At 37.5% G+C, this 17,667-nt stretch overlaps 1 protein-coding gene across 2 annotated transcripts in view; it reads left to right on the top strand.

Moving 5' to 3' along the window:
• The window catches only part of FNIP1 (folliculin interacting protein 1), a 127,102-nt gene extending 110,966 nt beyond the window's left edge, over window positions 1-16,136 (top strand). For both annotated transcript variants that reach the window (XM_068535823.1, XM_068535824.1), the window contains 2 exons: window positions 10,490-10,605; window positions 13,357-16,136. In XM_068535823.1, coding sequence (XP_068391924.1) covers window positions 10,490-10,605; window positions 13,357-13,435 — 195 coding nt within the window. In that variant the 3' untranslated portion in view covers window positions 13,436-16,136. The remainder of the gene's footprint in view (window positions 1-10,489; window positions 10,606-13,356) is intronic.
• The last annotated feature ends 1,531 nt before the right edge of the window (window positions 16,137-17,667 follow it).

The following is a 17,667-nucleotide window of genomic DNA, read 5'->3' as shown; positions in this document are numbered from 1 at the left end:
AATAACTCCCCAGTGTGATGGCCTTTGGGAGTTAATTAGGGTTAGATTAGATCATTAGAGTGGGGCCTTCATGATGGGATTAGTGGCCTTAAAAGAAGAGGAAGAGAAAGATTGTGCTCTCTCTACCATGTGAGGATGCAGGAAGAAGGCAGCCATCTACCAGCCAGGAAGAGAGTTCTCACTGACACTCAGCCATGCTGGCACCCTGATCTGATCTCAGACTTCCAGTCTCCAGAACTGTGAGAAAATAATTTTCTGTTATTTAAGCCACTGAGTCTCTGGTACTTTGTTGTTGCAGCCCAAGCTGACTAAGACAGAAACGGATGTGTACGTGTGTATATAGTCTGTGATTTCAGCAGCCAGAATTTAGTGCCTTACTTAGTATCATGTGAGGTATGGCCATGCAACATCCCTAAGCTCTGTGCAGAATGCCAGTGAATTCTATATCCTCATTGTTGTGTTAGGACTTTGGATGATCGCTCTTTATAACACTGGTAACCTCTTACTGAAGACACCATTTCCAACTTTCAAGATTCTTTCCTTTTCTTGTTAGGAGAACTATAATATAGCATAGTTAAAAACCTTTGTAGATCAACATGACAAAGGCCATATATGACAAACCCACAGCTGACATTATACTCAGTGGTAAAAGACTAAAAGTTTTACCCCTAAGAACAGGGACAAGACATGGATGCTCACCTTCACCACTTTTATTCAACATAGTATTGGAAAGTCGTAGCAAGAGCTGTTAGGCAAGAAAAAGAAACAAAAGGCATCCAAATTGGAAAGGAAGAAGTGAAATTATCTCTGCTTGCAAATATGATCTTATATGTAGAAAACTTAAAGATTCCACCAGAAAAACCCTGATAGAGCTAATAGATGAATTCAGCAAAGATGCAAGATAAATCAGCATGCAAAGATAGTTGCATTCCCATAAGCTAGGAATGAACAATCTTGAAGAGGAAATTAAGAAAGCACTAACAATAGCATTAAAAGAATAAATTACTTAGGAATAAATTTAACCAAGGAGGCAAAAGCCTTGTACACTGAAAACTACAAAACATCTCTGAAAGAAATTAAAGACACAAGTAAATGAAAGACATCTCATAGTCACGGTTTGGGAGACTTAGTATTATTAAGATGATAGTACTGAGATGAAGTTGGAGGACTCACACCTCCTAATTTTAAAACTTACTACAAAGTGACAGTAATCAAAACAGTGTGGTACTAGCATAAGGACAGACATAAAGACGAATAGAATATAGTATCCCCAAAATAAACCCTCACATATATGGTCAATTGGTTTTTGATAAGGAAGCCAAGACTTTTCAAAGGGGAAAGGAGTCTTTTCAACAAATCATGCTGAGAAAACTGGATATATACATACAAAAGAATGAAGTTGGACCCTTACTTTATGCCATATACAAAAATGAACTCAAGCTTAAATCTAAACTTAAACCTAAGCTTAAGTACTAAAACTATAAAACTCTTTAAAGAAAACATAGGGGATAATTTTCATGATATTGGATTTAGCAGTGATTCCTTGGAAGTGGCATCAAAAACACAGGCAATAAAGGGAAAAATAGATAAATTGGGACTTCATCAAACTTAAAAACTTCTGTGTATCAAAGGACACTATCAACAGAGTGAAAAGACAATTGACAGAACAGGAGAAAATATTTGCTAATCATATATCTGAAAAGAGATTGATATCCAGAATACATAGAGAGCTCCTACAATTCAACAACAGCGAAGAAACAACTCAACAATAGCCAAAGCAGTCTTGAGAAAGAAAAACGGAGCTGGAGGAATCAGGCTCCCTGACTTCAGACTATGCTACAAAGCTACAGTAATCAAGACAGTATGGTACTGGCACAAAAACAGAAATATAGATCAATGGAACAGGATAGAAAGCCCAGAGATAAACCCACGCACATATGGTCACCTTATCTTTGATAAAGGAGGCAAGAATATACAATGGAGAAAAGACAGCCTCTTCAATAAGTGGTGCTGGGAAAACTGGATAGCTACATGTAAAAGAATGAAATTAGAACACTCCTTAACACCATACACAAAAATAAACTCAAAATGGATTAAACTCAGAATGTAAGGCCAGACACTATAAAACTCTTAGAGAAAAACATAAGCAGAACACTATGACATACATCACAGCAAGATCCTTTTTGACCCACCTCCTAGAGAAATGGAAATAAAAACAAAAATAAACAAATGGGACCTAATGAAACCTAAAAGCTTTTTGCACAGCAAAGGAAACCATAAACAAGACAAAAAGACAACCCTCAGAATGGGAGAAAATATTTGCAAATGAAGCAACTGACAAAGGATTAATCTCCAAAATTTACAAGCGGCTCATGCAGCTCAATATCAAAGAAACAAACAACCCAATCCAAAAATGGGCAGAAGACCTAAGTAGACATTTCTCCAAAGAAGATATACAGATTGCCAACAAACACATGAAAGAATGCTCAACATCAGTAATCATCAGAGAAATGCAAATCAAAACTACGAGATACCATCTCACACTGGTCAGAATGGCCACCATCAAAAAATCTACAAACAATAAATGCTGGAGAGGGTGTGGAGAAAAGGGAACACTCTTGCACTGTTGGTGGGAATGTAAATTGATACAGCCACTGTGGAGGTTCCTTATAAAACTACAAATAGAACTACCATACGACCCAGCAATCCCATTACTGGGCATATACCCTGAGAAAACCATAATTCAAAAAGAGTCATGTACCACAGTGTTCATTGCAACTCTATTTACAATAGGCAGGACATGGAAGCAACCTAAGTGTCCATCAACAGATGAATGGATAAAGAAGATGTGGCACATATATACAATGGAATATTACTCAGCCATAAAAAGAAACGAAATTGAGTTATTTGTGGTGAGGTGGGTGGACCTAGAGTCTGTCCTACAGAGTGAAGTAAGTCAGAAAGAGAAAAACAAATACCATATGCTAACACATATATATGGAATCTAAGAGAAAAAAAAAAAAAAAGGTCATGAAGAACCTAGGGGTAAGACGGGAATAAAGACACAGACCTACTCGAGAATGGACTTGAGGATATGGGGAGGGGGAAGGGGAAGCTGTGACAAAGTGAGAGAGTGGCATGGACACATATACACTACCAAACGTAAAATAGATAGCTAGTGGGAAGCAGCTGCATAGCACAGGGAGATCAGCTCAGTGGTTTGTAACCACCTAGAGGGGTGGGATAGGGAGGGTGGGAGGGAGACGCAAGAGGGAGGAGATACGGGGATATATGTATATGTATAGCTGATTCACTTTGTTATAAAGCAGAAACTAACACACCATTGTAAAGCAATTATACTCCAATAAAGATGTTAAAAAGAAACAACTCAAAAAATAGGCAGAGGACTTGAGTAGACATTTCTCTAAAGAAGGTATACGAATAGTCAATAAGCACATGAGAGAGTGTTCAACATCCATTAGTCATTAGGAAAATGCAAATCAAAACCACAGTGAGGTACCACTTCACACCGATAAGGATGGATTTGATCAAACAAACCCTGAAAATAACAAGTATTGGATGCGGAGAAATTGGAACCCTGTGCGTTGCTGATGGGAATCTAAAATGCTGCAGCTGCTGTGGAAAACAGTTTGGCAGTTCCTCAAAAAGTTTAACATTGCATTGTCATGTGGTCCAACAAGTCTTCTTCTAGGTTTATAATCAAAATAACTGAAAGCAGCGACTGGGACAATTGTATGGTAATGTTCACAGCAGTATTAACTTGCAGTAGACAAAATTGGAAACAACTCATGTCCATCAACAAATGACGTGTAATACATAGAATGGAATACTTCAGCCATAAAGAGGAATGAAATTCTTTTTTTTTTTTTTTTAATATACATATTACCAGGCCTGTCCCTGGTGGGTCTTAGTTTTATTTTATTTTTCTTCACATCTTTATTGGAGTATAAATGCTTTACAATGTTGTGTTAGTTTCTGTTGTACAACAAAGTGAATCAGCTATATGTATACGTATATCCCCATATCCCGTCAGAAAGAGAAAAACAAATACCGTATGCTAATGCATATATATGGAATTTTAAAAAGCGGTACCAATGAAGCTAGTGGCAGGGCAGGAATAAAGACACAGATATAGAGAATGGACTTGAGGGCACGGGGGCATGGGGGAAGGGGAAGCTGGGATGAAGTGAGAGAGTAGCACTGACATATATACACTACCAAATGTAAAATGGATGGCTAGTGGGAAGCTGCTGCATAGCACAGGGAGATCAGCTCGGTGCTTTGTGACGACCTAGAGGAATGATATTCTGATACATGATACAACATGGATGGAACGTTACAGTAAGTGAAATAAGCAGAATACAAAAGGACAGATATTGTGTGGTCCCACTTACATTAGGTATCTAGAATAGGCACATTCATAGAAACAGAAAGTAGATAGAGGTTACCAGGGGTGGTGGGAAGGAGGGCATGAAGGGTTACTGTATACTGGGTACAGAGTTTCTACTTGTGATAATGAAAAAAAGTTCTGGACGTGGATAGTGATGATGGTGCACAGCATTACGAATGTACTTAAACGCCATTGAATTGTATACCTAAAAATGGGTAGTGTGGTAAATTTTGTGTGTGTGTATGTGTGTGTGTGTATATATATATGGATGAATTTTATTATAAGCATGTTTCATAGGATTTTTTTCACTTAAGGTATTTTCAGCCTATGTGAGCATTATACCGCAAAATATGCACCACAAACAATGTATGCCAAGAAAAACATTCAATTATTTTTTCTGAAGAAAAAGAAAATGTGTTTTTTTTAGAAGCTTTAACAGCAGCTGGTTTTCATTGGGAAGAAATACTGTGCAAGAATGTAGTGTTTTACAACCTGCACCTCTTGCTTTTTCTTCATACATATATATCATCCATTCACATGAAAAATCACCTATTTTAGTGAATTGAGCAAGTTAATTGACAATAAACAAAATGTATATGTTTTCGTTTTTAATATTCCAACTTAGAAACATTTCTAGTGAGGCCTATAGAGCACTCTCTGTGAGCTGTTGCAAAGTTTTTTTCTTTTGCTCTGCACATGAATGTGCAGCCTTTCTAATTTAAATACATTTGTGATGTATTAATTTGAGTGTTTTATTTATCAAATTTGGAATAAAAACTTATTTTTTAAAGTTCTGGATATGGGTAGTGGTGATACTTGCACAACATTTTGAATGTACTTAATGCCTCTCAGTTGAACACTTAAGTGTTTAAAATGGTAACTTTTATATGTAAAATAGTAAATTATATGCTATGTGTAATTTACCACATTAAAAACTAACTGGAGAATCTAAATCTTTGATATGAGCTAGAGAAGGTTTACACTCCTTTAGCTAAAATTGCATGCTTTAAAAATGTGCTCCAGAGGGCAGACAGCAGAAGCAAGAAGAACTACAGTCCTGCAGCCTGTGGAACAAACGCCACATTCACAGAAAGATAGACAAGATGAAAAGTCAGAGGGCTATGTACCAGATGAAGGAACAAGATAAAACCCCAGAAAAACAACTAAATGAAGTGGAGATAGACCACCTTCCAGAAAAAGAATTCAGAATAATGATAGTGAAGATGATCCAGGACCTCGGAAAAAGAATGGAGGCAAAGATCTAGAAGATGCAAGAAGTGTTTAACAAAGACCTAGAAGAATTGAACAAACAAACAGAGATGAACAATACAGTAACTGAAATGAAAAATACCCTAGAAGGAATTAATAGCAGAATAACTGAGGCAGAAGAACGGATAAGTGACCTGGAAGACAGAATGGTGGAATTCACTGCTGCAGAACAGAATAAAGAAAAAAGAATGAAAAGAAATGAAGACAACCTAAGAGACCTCTGGGACAACATTAGACACAACAACATTCGCATTATAGGGGTCCCAGAAGGAGAAGAGAGAGAGAAAGGACCCGAGAAAATATTTGAAGAGATTATAGTCGAAAACTTCCCTAACATGGGAAAGGAAAGAGCCACCCAAGTCCAGGAAGCACAGAGAGTTCCACACAGGATAAACCCAAGGAGAAACACGCTGAGACACATAGTAATGAAATTGGGAAAAATTAAAGACAAAGAAAACTTATTAAAAGCAGCAAGGGAAAAATGACAAATAACATACAAGGGATCTTCCATAAGGTTAAGAGCTGATTTCTCAGCAGAAACTCTACAAGCCAGAAGGGAGTGGCATGACATGACATGTTTAAAGTGATGAAAGGGAAGAACCTACAACCAAGATTACTCTACCCGGCAAGGATCTCATTCAGATTTAATGGAGAAATCAAAAGCTTCACAGACAAGCAAAAGCTAAGAGAATTCAGCACCACCAAACCAGCTGTACAACAAATGCTAAAGGAACTTCTCTAAGTGGGAAACACAAGAGAAGAAAAGGACCTACAAAAACAAACCCAAAACAATTAAGAAAATGGTAGTAGGAACATACATATCAATAATTACCTTAAACGTGAATGGATTAAATGCTCCAACCAAAAGATGCAGGCTCGCTGAATGGATACAAAAACAAGACCCATATATGTGCTGTCTACAAGGGACCCACTTCAGACCTAGGGACACATACAGGCTGAAAGTGAGGGGATGGAAAAAGATATTCCATGCAAATGGAAATCAAAAGAAAGCTTGAGTTGCAATACTTGTATGAGACAAAATAGACTTTAAAATAAAGAATGTTACAAGAGACAGGGAAGGACACTACATAATGATCAAGGGATCAATCCAAGAAGAAGATACAACAATTATAAATATATATGCACCCAACATAGGAGCACCTCAATACATAAGGCAACTGCTAACAGCTATAAAAGAGGTAATCGACAGTAACACAGTAATAATGGGGGACTTTAACACCTCACTTACACCAATGGACCGATCATCCAAACAGAAAATAAGGAAACACGAGCTTTAAATGACACAGTAGACCAGATAGATTTAATTGATATTTATAGGACATTCCATCCAAAAACAACAGAACACACTTTCTTCTCAAGTGCGCACGGAACATTCTCCAGGATAGATCACATCTTGGGTCACAAATCAAGCCTTAGTAAATTTAAGAAAATTGAAATCATATCAAGCATCTTTTCTGACCACAATGCTATGAGATTAGAAATCAGTTACAGGGAAAAAAACGTAAAAAACACAAACATTGGAAGGCTAAACAATACGTTACTAAATAACCAAGAGATCACTGAAGAAATCAAAGAGGAAATCGAATACCTAGAGACAAATGACAATGAAAACACGACAATCCAAAACCTATGGGATGCAGCAGAAGCAGTTCTAAGAGGGAAGTTTATAGCTATACAAGCCTACCTCAAGAAACAAGAAAAATCTCAAATAAACAATCTAAACTTACACCTAAAAGAACTAGAGAAAGAAGAACAAACAAAACCCAAAGTTAGTAGAAGGAAAGAAATCATAAAGATCAGAGCAGAAATAAATGAAAATGAAACAAAGAAAACAATAGCAAAGATCAATAAAACTAAAAGCTGGTTCTTTGAGAAGATAAACAAAATTGATAAACCATTAGCCAGACTCGTCAAGAAAAAGAGGGAGAGGACTGAAATCAATAAAATTAGAAATGAAAAAGGAGAAGTTACAACAGACACTGCAGAAATACAAAGCATCCTAAGAGACTACTACAAGCAACTCTATGCCAATAAAATGGACAACCTGGAAGAAATGGACAAATTCTTAGAAAAGTATAACATCCCAAGATTGAACCAGGAAGAAATAGAAAATATGAACAGACCAATCACAAGTAATGAAATTGAAACTGTGATTAAAAATCTTCTAACAAACAAAAGTCCAGTACCAGATGGCTTCACAGGTGAATTCTATCAAACATTTGGAGAAGAGCTAACACCCATCCTTCTCAAACTCTTCCAAAAAATTGCAGAGGAAGGAACACTCCCAAACTCTTTCTATGGGGCCACCATCACCCTGGCACCAAAACCAGACAAAGATACTACAAAAAAAAATTACAGACCAATATCACTGATGAATATAGATGCAAAAATCCTCAACAAAATACTAGCAAACAGAATCCAACAACACATTAGAAGTATCATATAGGGCTTCCCTGGTGGCACAGTGGTTGAGAATCTGCTTGCTAATGCAGGGGACAGCGGTTCGAGCCCTGGTCTGGGAAGATCCCACATGCCGTGGAGCAACTAGGCCTGTGAGCCACAACTACTGAGCCTGCGCGTTAGGAGCCTGTGCTCCACAACAAGAGAGGCCACGATAGTGAGAGGCCCACGCACTGTGATGAAGAGTGGCCCCTGCTTGCCGCAACTAGAGAAAGCCGTCGCACAGAAACGAAGACCCAACACAGCCAAAAATAAATAAACAAATTTTTTTTTTAAAAAAAGACAAAACTTAAAAGGATCATATACCATGAGGAAGTGGAATTTATCCCAGGAATGTAATGATTCTCCAATATACGCAAATCAGTCAATGTGATATACCATATTAACAAATTGAATATGATCAAACCGTATGATCATCTCAATAGATGCAGAAAAAGCTTTTGACAAAATTCAACACCCATTTATGACGAAAACTCTCCAGAAAGAGCATAGAGGGAACCTACCTCAACATAATAAAGGCCATATACGACAAACCCACAGACAACATCATTCTCAATGGTGAAAAACTCAAAGCATTTCCTCTAAGATCAGGAACAAGACAAGGAAGTCCACTCTCACCACCATTATTCAACATAGTTCTGGAAGTCCTAGCCACGGCAATCAGAGAAGCAAAAGAAATAAAAGGAATACAAATTGGAAAAGAAGAAGTGAAACTGTCACTGCAGATGACATGATACTATACATAAAGAATCCTAAAGATGACACCAGAAAACTACTAGAGCTAATCAATGAATTTGGTAAAGTTGCAGGATACAAAATTAATGCACAGAAATCTCTTGCATTCCTATACGCTAGTGATGAAAAATCTGAAAGAGAAGTTAAGAAAACACTCCCATTTACCGTTGCAACAAAAAGAATAAAATACCTAGGAATAAACCTACCTAGGGAGACAAATGACTTGTATGCAGAAAACTATAAGACACTGATGAGAGAAATTAAAGATGATACAAACAGATGGAGATATATACCATGTTCTTTGACTGGAAGAATCAATATTGTGAAAATGACTGTACTACCCAAAACAATCTACAGATTCAGTGCAATCCCTATCAAATTAGCAATGGCAGTTTTTTATAGAACTAGAACACTAAATCTTAAAATTTGTATGGAGACACAAAAGACCCTGAATAGCCGAAGCAGTCTTGAGGGAAAAATATGCAGCTGGAGGAATCAGGCTTCCAGACTTCAGACTATACTACAAAGCTACAGTAATCAAGACAATATGGTACTGGCACAAGAAAAGAAATATAGATCCAAGGAACAGGATAGAAAGTCCAGAGATAAACCCACGCACCTATGGTCAACTAATCTATGACAAAGGAGGCAAGGACATACAACGGAGAAAAGACAGTCTCTTCAGTAAGTGGTGCTGGGAGAACTGGACAGCTACATGTAAAAGAGTGAAATTAGAACACTCCCTAACACCATACACAAAAATAAACTCAAAATGGATTTGAGACCTAAATGTAAGACCGGACACTATAAAACTCTTAAGAGTAAAACATAGGAAGAACACTCTTTGACATAAACCACAGCAAGATATTTTTTGACCCACCTCCTAGAGTAAGAAATGAAAACAAAAATAAACAAATGGGACTTAATTAAGCTTAAAAGGTTTTCCACAGCAAAGGAAACTACAAACGATGAAAAGACAACCCTCAGAATGGGAGAAAATATTTGCAGACAAATCAACGGACAAAGGATTAATCTCCAAAATATATAAACTGCTCATGCAGCTCAACGTTAAAGAAACAAACAACCCAATCCAAAAATGGGCAGAAGACCTAAATAGACGTTTCTCCAAAGAAGGCCAAGAAGCACATGAAAAGCTGCTCAACATCACTAATTATTAGAGAAATGCAAATTAACACTGCAATGAGGTATCACCTCACAGCAGTTAGAATGGGCATCATCAGAAAATCTACAAACAAATGCTGGAGAGGGTGTGGAGAAAAGGTAGCCCTCTGGCAGTGTTGGTGGGAGTGTAAATTGATTCAGCGGCGTGGCGGGGCGGTGGGTGGGGGGGTGGGCTGAACTGGGAGACTGGGACTGACATATATACACTAATATGTATAATATGGATAACTACTAAGAACCTGCTGTATAAAAAATAAATAAAATTCAAAAAATAAAAATAAAAATGTGCTCCAAGTTTTAATTTATGTTGGAATACCTAAATAGAATTGTTAAAACATGATGCTTTGGAATTTGCATTACTTAAGAGTTGTGCATTTTCTGACTTGATTCTTGTTTCCCTCCTAACTGCAGTGTGTAATGCATCTTGAAGACCGGTTACAGGAATTATACTTCAAGAGCAAAATGCTGTCTGAGTACCTGAGGGGGCAGATGCGTGTTCATGTCAAGGAGCTGGGCGTGGTTTTAGGGTATGTTCCTGATTCCTTTTCCAGCTTTGCTCTCTTGTTGCACTGTGTTTATTTAGGCAAGGAATATTGCTCAGAATTGCCTTTTTTCTTTTTCAGTTTTTTGTCTTGTTAGAAGCTGTATACTGTTATCATCTGGGTTGTTCTATACCAGCGGTCCCCAACCTTTTTGGCACCAGGGACCGGTTTCGTGGAAGACAATTTTTCCACCAACGGGGTGTGGGGAATGACTTAGGCAGTAATGCAAGTGATGGGGAGCGGCTCATGAAGCTTTGCTCGCTTGCCTGCCGCTCACCTCCTGCTCTGCGGCCTGGTTCCTGACAGGCCACAGACTAGTACCAGTCCACAGCCCGGGGGTTGGGGACCCCTGTTGTATACAATATAAAAGCAGAACCCTGTCCTACACTGATCTGAAATGCACTGTCCCTTGTGCAGTTACAGTAGGTTGAGAATATAGTTGAATAAAAATGAATTAAAGTCTAAATTTTTGCATTAGAAAAAAATAAGTAAGTATTCATTTTTATTTATTAAATATGTTGTAAACTCATCATTCCCAGCATCTGCCCGGCCATCCAAATGATCTGATTGAAGTAATGGCACTCTATGGATGATGGTATATTATCTACATATTATTACTCCTTCCCCATTATCTATATATTATGTCTTTATACTCTGAAGTTATTCCTGTGAAGAAGCTAGTTATCTAAAATGCTAACTGAAGGACAAACAGGAAATTGGTGAGAGGCATAGTATAGCCCCTTTCATTATGTTCTGTGGTCACTTTCCCTATGTTCTATGTCCACTTTGTGTGTGTGTGTGTGTGAAAATTATTTCTTGAAATGCTGGTTGAATAAATTAAAACAAGCTAGAACTTATGTCTAATTTCAGCTTTTATGAAGGGAGCAAGAGCCAACATCGAGTTGCTACTGTATGTCTGAAACCAAATTAAATTCTTTCATTAATATTATTGCTTATTATCCAGATTGGAAATAGATGATTCTCTGCATGTAATGCCTTTATTTTTAGAAAATTTAAACTAATTTTTAAAGTAATGTCGTATAATGAAAGTTTCAGTGCATTTTGGCATAAAGTGAAAAGTAAGTTGTATCGTCTTTTCCTCAACTTCCAGTCCTCAGTCAAACACAGTTAATGGATTGTTTCTTCTTACAGAATTTTTAAATGTGTAGGGTTAAAAATATAAATTAGTTTGTACTCTATATATCTTTGTGCAGCTTGCCTTTTAATGTATCTTGAATGTTTGTTCATTTAAGCACATACCACACATACTGATCTATATCATTTTTTTTTTTTCATAAATTTATTTATTTATTTATTTTTGGCTGTGTTGGGTCTTCGTTTCTGTGCGAGGGCTTTCTCCAGTTGCGGCGAGTGGGGGCCGCTCTTCATCGTGGTGCGCGGGCCTCTCACTGTCGTGGCCTCTCCCGTTGCGGAGCACAGGCTCCAGACGCACAGGCTCAGTAGTTGTGGCTCACGGACCTAGTTGCTCCGTGGCATGTGGGATCTTCCCAGACCAGGGCTCAAACCCGTGTCCCCTGCATTAGCAGGCAGATTCTCAACCACTGCGCCACCAGGGAAGCCCTATATCATTTTTAATGGCTGTATTGCATTCCATTATATGGTGGAATTTATTTTCAGTTTTTTGCTGTTACAAATCAATGCTGGAATAAATATAAACCTTTGAGGTTTATAGGATAAATTCTTTGATGTAGAGTTTTTGAATTAAAGGGCATATGTGATTAAATTGTTGATATTTTGACAGGTAATAGTAAATGCTATCCAGAAAGTACCAGAATAAATTTTCACAAACAGTGGGAAGCACACTCTTCTTACTGCTATTTATTACCAAACTTTTTAATCTTTGCCAAGCTACTAGCTGAAAAATGAAATCTGATTTTATTCAGATTTATTCTCTAACCAGGAGTGTGTCTACATAACTTATTTTGATATTTATTGGCCATTTTTCTTTTCCTATAAGTTATTTGTGGTAGGTTGTATTTTTAAGAGGCTTCCATTATGTCTTCCCAGTAAATCTTATTATAGAAACATTTGTATCCAAAACAACATGGCTGCACACTATTATTCTGTTATTATACTATATAATATTTCTTTTTTTAAAAATAAATTTATTTTATTTTTGGCTGCATTGGGTCTTCGTTGCTGGGCACGGGCTTTCTCTAGTTTCAGCAAGCGGGGGTACTCTTCATTGTGGTGAGCGGGCTTCTCAGTACGGTGGCTTCTCTTTGTTGTGGAGCACGGGCTCTAGGCACGCAGGCTTCAGCAGTTGTGGCACGTGGGCTCAGTAGTTGTGGCGCACAGGCTTAGTTGCTCTGCAGTATGTGGGATCTTCCCGGACCACGGCTCGAACCTGTGTCCCCTGCATTGGCAGGTGGCTTCTTAACCACTGTGCCACCAGTGAAGTCTCTATATAGTATTTCTTAGACATTATCCCTTGCCCTGATGCATGGTCCATCAGCAGATCAGTGAGATGGTTTCCTGCATTCGTGACTTTGTTACTGTTGGGTTTCAGAGACATTCTTTTTTAAAAATCTTTAGTTACGGTTTTTACTTACTGAAAAATTTCTAATTTTCATTGTCTTCAGTTCTCTTACCCTTTTCCTTTTGGCCAGGGTGGCCAAGCTCCTTGTGTGGAGATGTATAGTGACTTTATAGATAGCAGTCATTCCTTGTAGGAGTAAACCTGAACTGAGATTTTTTTTTTTTTTTTAATTTCAGGATTGAATCCAGTGATCTTCCTCTTCTGGCTGCTGTAGCAAGCACTCACTCTCCATATGTTGCTCAGATACTACTTTAACAGAAAGGCTGTTGGAAATTAACTTTGGTGGAAAGTTAAGTAGAAACAAAGGAAGCAGTCACAACATGCATTTATGGCAATTTTTTTTCTCTGTCAGACCTTCATCTGAATGAGTCAGTCACCTGGGTGGGTATTCTGCATTGCAGTGCATACTGTGTCATCACTGGATGGCTTTTTCATTTTGATTGGACTTCTGGATGGTGGCAGATTTTTAACCAGGTGAAACTAAAAACGGCATTTGGGGGGAAAGCATTTGAAGAAGCCAAAGTGTAACTTCGACGTTTCTACAAAATGAATAACATCGAGGAATTTCATTATGATCACTACAGTCTTGCCACAACCCATAAGTAGGAGGAATGGATATTTCATGATTAAATGGCTCAGAAAGAGTCGTTTCATTAGTTTTAATTCTTTATTTCTAAGGTACAAAGATCTATGGAACTTTATTTGTGTTTTTTTGTTTTTCAATTCAAAATAGCTAATTTCTGGGTATTTCTCAAAGTATTTTAAACAGCTTGTTAATTAGAATAAACAGAATAAAGCGTATAAATCTGTGTTATGTTATCCACCCAAGTGTACATATGTATCTATTTTTTAAAAAAGCAGAGGTAGAAATACAAGATTGGTAAACATGTCTTTTTAAAAAATATATTTTCAACTAGGATTAATTGTATATAATGTTGAAATATTACTTTCTGGTGATTTTTCTGTTTTACACACCCTAAAATATAAGTAAAGCCAATCTTTTTTTAAGGCTGAGGAATATAGATTCCCAAAATAAGAATAGTACTTTATACCATTTGTTTTGTTTATAAGTATAAGCTAATTCTTATAAATGTTAATATTTACGTATTTGCATTTAATTTAATAAATTAAAATTAGGATTAAAAATTGCACCAAAGTATTGGCAGAAATAATACTATTTTCTTTAAAAGTGCTCAGGTAGCCGAGGCCCTTGGTTTCGGTATCAGCCCTTCTTGAACCCATAGGAACTGAATATTTGTTTCACTGCTTCATAATATTCAATTTACACTAAAAGAACTCATTAACTCTTAAGATTATTTTTTTTCTCTAATAACTCCTCTCTTCCAAAAGCTAATTTTTTTTCAAAGATTTCAACTTTTCAGTTGTCAACTGTTTTTGTATATATCGTAGAGTGTTGCTTGTGAGAAAGGCTAATATGGAACCAAACTGTTGTAAGTAATGTAAATAGAAAGATGGGTAGATAAAGTTTTCATTATGCTCTACTACCTCAGTTTACTTGAAATACTACATTATAGTTTATCCTTTACATATCTGGTCTAAGATGCTTTTAATGCTAGAAGTGAAGCTGGCTTCTGCTTTCATGAACTATTTTCATCATAATTAGTTGATTAGCTTAAAACAGAAAACCACTTGCTCATTCTGTTTCTAGGTACATTTTGTCTATAATGCATCTGTTCTTGCTATTAAAGTTTTCAATAATTAAGGAAGATTTCTGTGGTTTATTTAGTCTTTGACCTTGAATTTATAGCATTGGGTCACATTTTGTCTTACTCTAATCTCCAGCTAGACTAAGAAGAATTGGTTATTTTAATGGAATGTAAACCTGAAACTGGTGTGCTTGCAATCACTTTGGCCCCTGTGTCCTATCAGCTGGTCCCAGTTAGTACCAGAGTCGTCCATGGATGACTTGCTGTCAAAGAGTGTTTATGGATATATTTTCGTTAGCTTAATTTTTTTAGTCTATTCATTAATGAAGTTCTTCTCTCATCTGTTGTTTGGAATTTTATGAATCAATCTCTTTAGCAGAATTCAGAATATAGAAAAGATCATCTGTGGCCACTGTACATTTTTTTTTTTAATTGTAGTTCAGGATATGTAGCAGGTAGACAGTGTCTTTTTTGTGTGTGTTATTGTTTAAATTAATCATTGAACTATTCACAGTCCTTTCTATTTGAAATCTCTAATAAATTACCATTTAGGAAATCTACTCTTCAATAAATGGATGGCTCATGCTACTGTAATTCTTAAAACTAAGCTTTGCTTGAAAGGAAAAGGCCTATAGTTTCTTATAGAATCATCAATCCTTATAGGATTCCTGAGCTTTATAATTTGCAATCCTTCTGTAATTTCTGCTCCTTCGTCATAGTCATTCTTGCATTACACAAAGCCCAAGGAATGAGCTGCTACTTCTTTAAAGTGTGATCATTATGATGAATGTGAAAGGAATTTTTGGCTTGTTCCAGATAATTTTTTTCAACTTCTTATGGTACAGACAGATATATGTTACACATTTTAAAAACCTGTTTGTTGCAACAGGAGATGAAAAAGGGATCTTTTACATTATAGATTTAAAACTAATTTTTCCTGTATATAAACTAATTGGTTTGATTTTAAATATTCCTGACTTTTATTAATATGTCTTAATTTTGAGTTTGAAAATGTTAAGTGCAATAATCATACTAGCACAGATTTCATTTTGTTGCAGTTGGCATACACTGGGGATGATCACTTTAAAAAAAAAACAGATTTTACACAATGCCTACTTCTGGTAGATGTCTTATGAGATTGTTATGCTTTAAGTTATTTAGATGGTGGGAGATGTAAAATGTAAATACTTGTTCCTTGTTCTGTATACATTTCTCAAATGTACGCCTGTATTATAATAACCTCCCAGTTCTAGGGGATATTTGTGCAATAAATACACATGTCAATTTGATGGATGATGTTGGTCTTTCTTTCACATTTAATAAGGTATATGTAACATGGATTCTGGTGCCGGCCTACCTGGATTGTTTTCCCAAATGTGACACTTCTAGGCATGTGACCTTGTTCATAATGTCCTTCTCTAATACTAAATTTCTGTATTGGTAATTTAGTAGAATCTACTTTATGAGGTTGTTGTGAGAGTCAAGTGAAATAATGAATGTCAAGAATTTATCTCAATGCTTGGCACACTCCAAATGCTCAATAATTTTGGGGTGCTATGGTTGCTAGGTAGTCTGTCCAGCCTTTGCTGTACAGCTCCTATCTATTTTATTTTGGGGGAAATTTAACATTTATTCTTTATTTTTTTTAGTTTTGGCTGCGTTGGGTCTTCATTGCTGCACGCGGGCTTTCTCTGGTTGCGGCGAGGGGGGCTACTCTTCGTTGCGGTGCACGGGCTTCTCATTGCGGTGGCTTCTCCTGTTGTGGAGCATGGGTTCTAGGAGCGGGCTTCAGTAGTTGCAGCACGCGGGCTCAGTAGTTGTGGCACGCAGGCCCTAGAGTGCGCGGGCTTCAGTAGTTGCAGCACGTGGGCTCAGTAGTTGTGCCTTGCAGGCTCTAGAGTGCAGGCTCAGTAGTTGCGGCGCACGGGCTTAGTTGCTCCGCAGCATGTGGGATCTTCCCGGACCAGGGCTCAAACCCGTGTCCCCTGCATTGACAGGCGGATTCTTAACCATTGCGCCACCAGGGAAGTCCTAATATTATATATTCTTTTGAGTTAAAATGTAGTAACCAAAAAATATGGTATATTCTTACATTTGACCTAATCTTCACAATGACAAATTGAAATTTTCTTTAAATGCTTTTGTGAAAACATACTGAATATCAATCATTTAAAACTAGAAGAAGCCATGTAAACTTGTCAAGAACACTGTACCTAATTAAAATTACTACTGACTTATTTATTTATTTATTTCTGGCTGCATTGGGTCTTTGTTGATGCGCATGGGCTATCTGTAGTTGCAGCAAGTAGGGGCTACTCTTCGTTGAGGTGCGTGGGCTTCTCATTGCCTTGAGAAGGCAATGAGAAGTGGCTTCTCTTGTGCGGAGCATGGGCTCTAGGCGTGCAGGCTTCAGTAGTTGTAGCACGTGGGCTCAGTAGTTGTAGCTCGTAGGCTCTAGAGCGCAGGCTCAGTAGTTGTGGCTCACGGGCTTAGTTGCTCCGCGGCATGTGGGATCTTCCCAGACCAGGACTTGAACCCGTGCCCCTTGCATTGGCAGGCAGATTCTTAACCACTGCACCACTAGGGAAGCCCCTGACTTTAAAATTAAACAAAAAATTGGCCTGTTGGTTTGGGTTCTAATCCTGTTCTGTTCACGGATTTGCATGTCCCTCTGAGCAAGTCTGTCGTCTTCATCTGCATTGTAGGGAAGTCACCTCTTCCATCAGTCCTTAGCACCTGCTCTGCAGCAGTGATTCAACCCTGAGTAGGCTGTTGGGAAGCTGCCTTACTCAGGTTGGGTTGATTTGGGCAGAGGTACGC

Source organism: Eschrichtius robustus, chromosome 2, assembly GCF_028021215.1.
Source record: "Eschrichtius robustus isolate mEscRob2 chromosome 2, mEscRob2.pri, whole genome shotgun sequence".
In the NCBI taxonomy this organism is placed as follows: Eukaryota; Metazoa; Chordata; class Mammalia; order Artiodactyla; family Eschrichtiidae; genus Eschrichtius; species Eschrichtius robustus.
The sequence above is the reverse complement of the archived record's forward strand: the minus strand, read 5'-3'. Positions and strand labels throughout refer to the sequence as shown.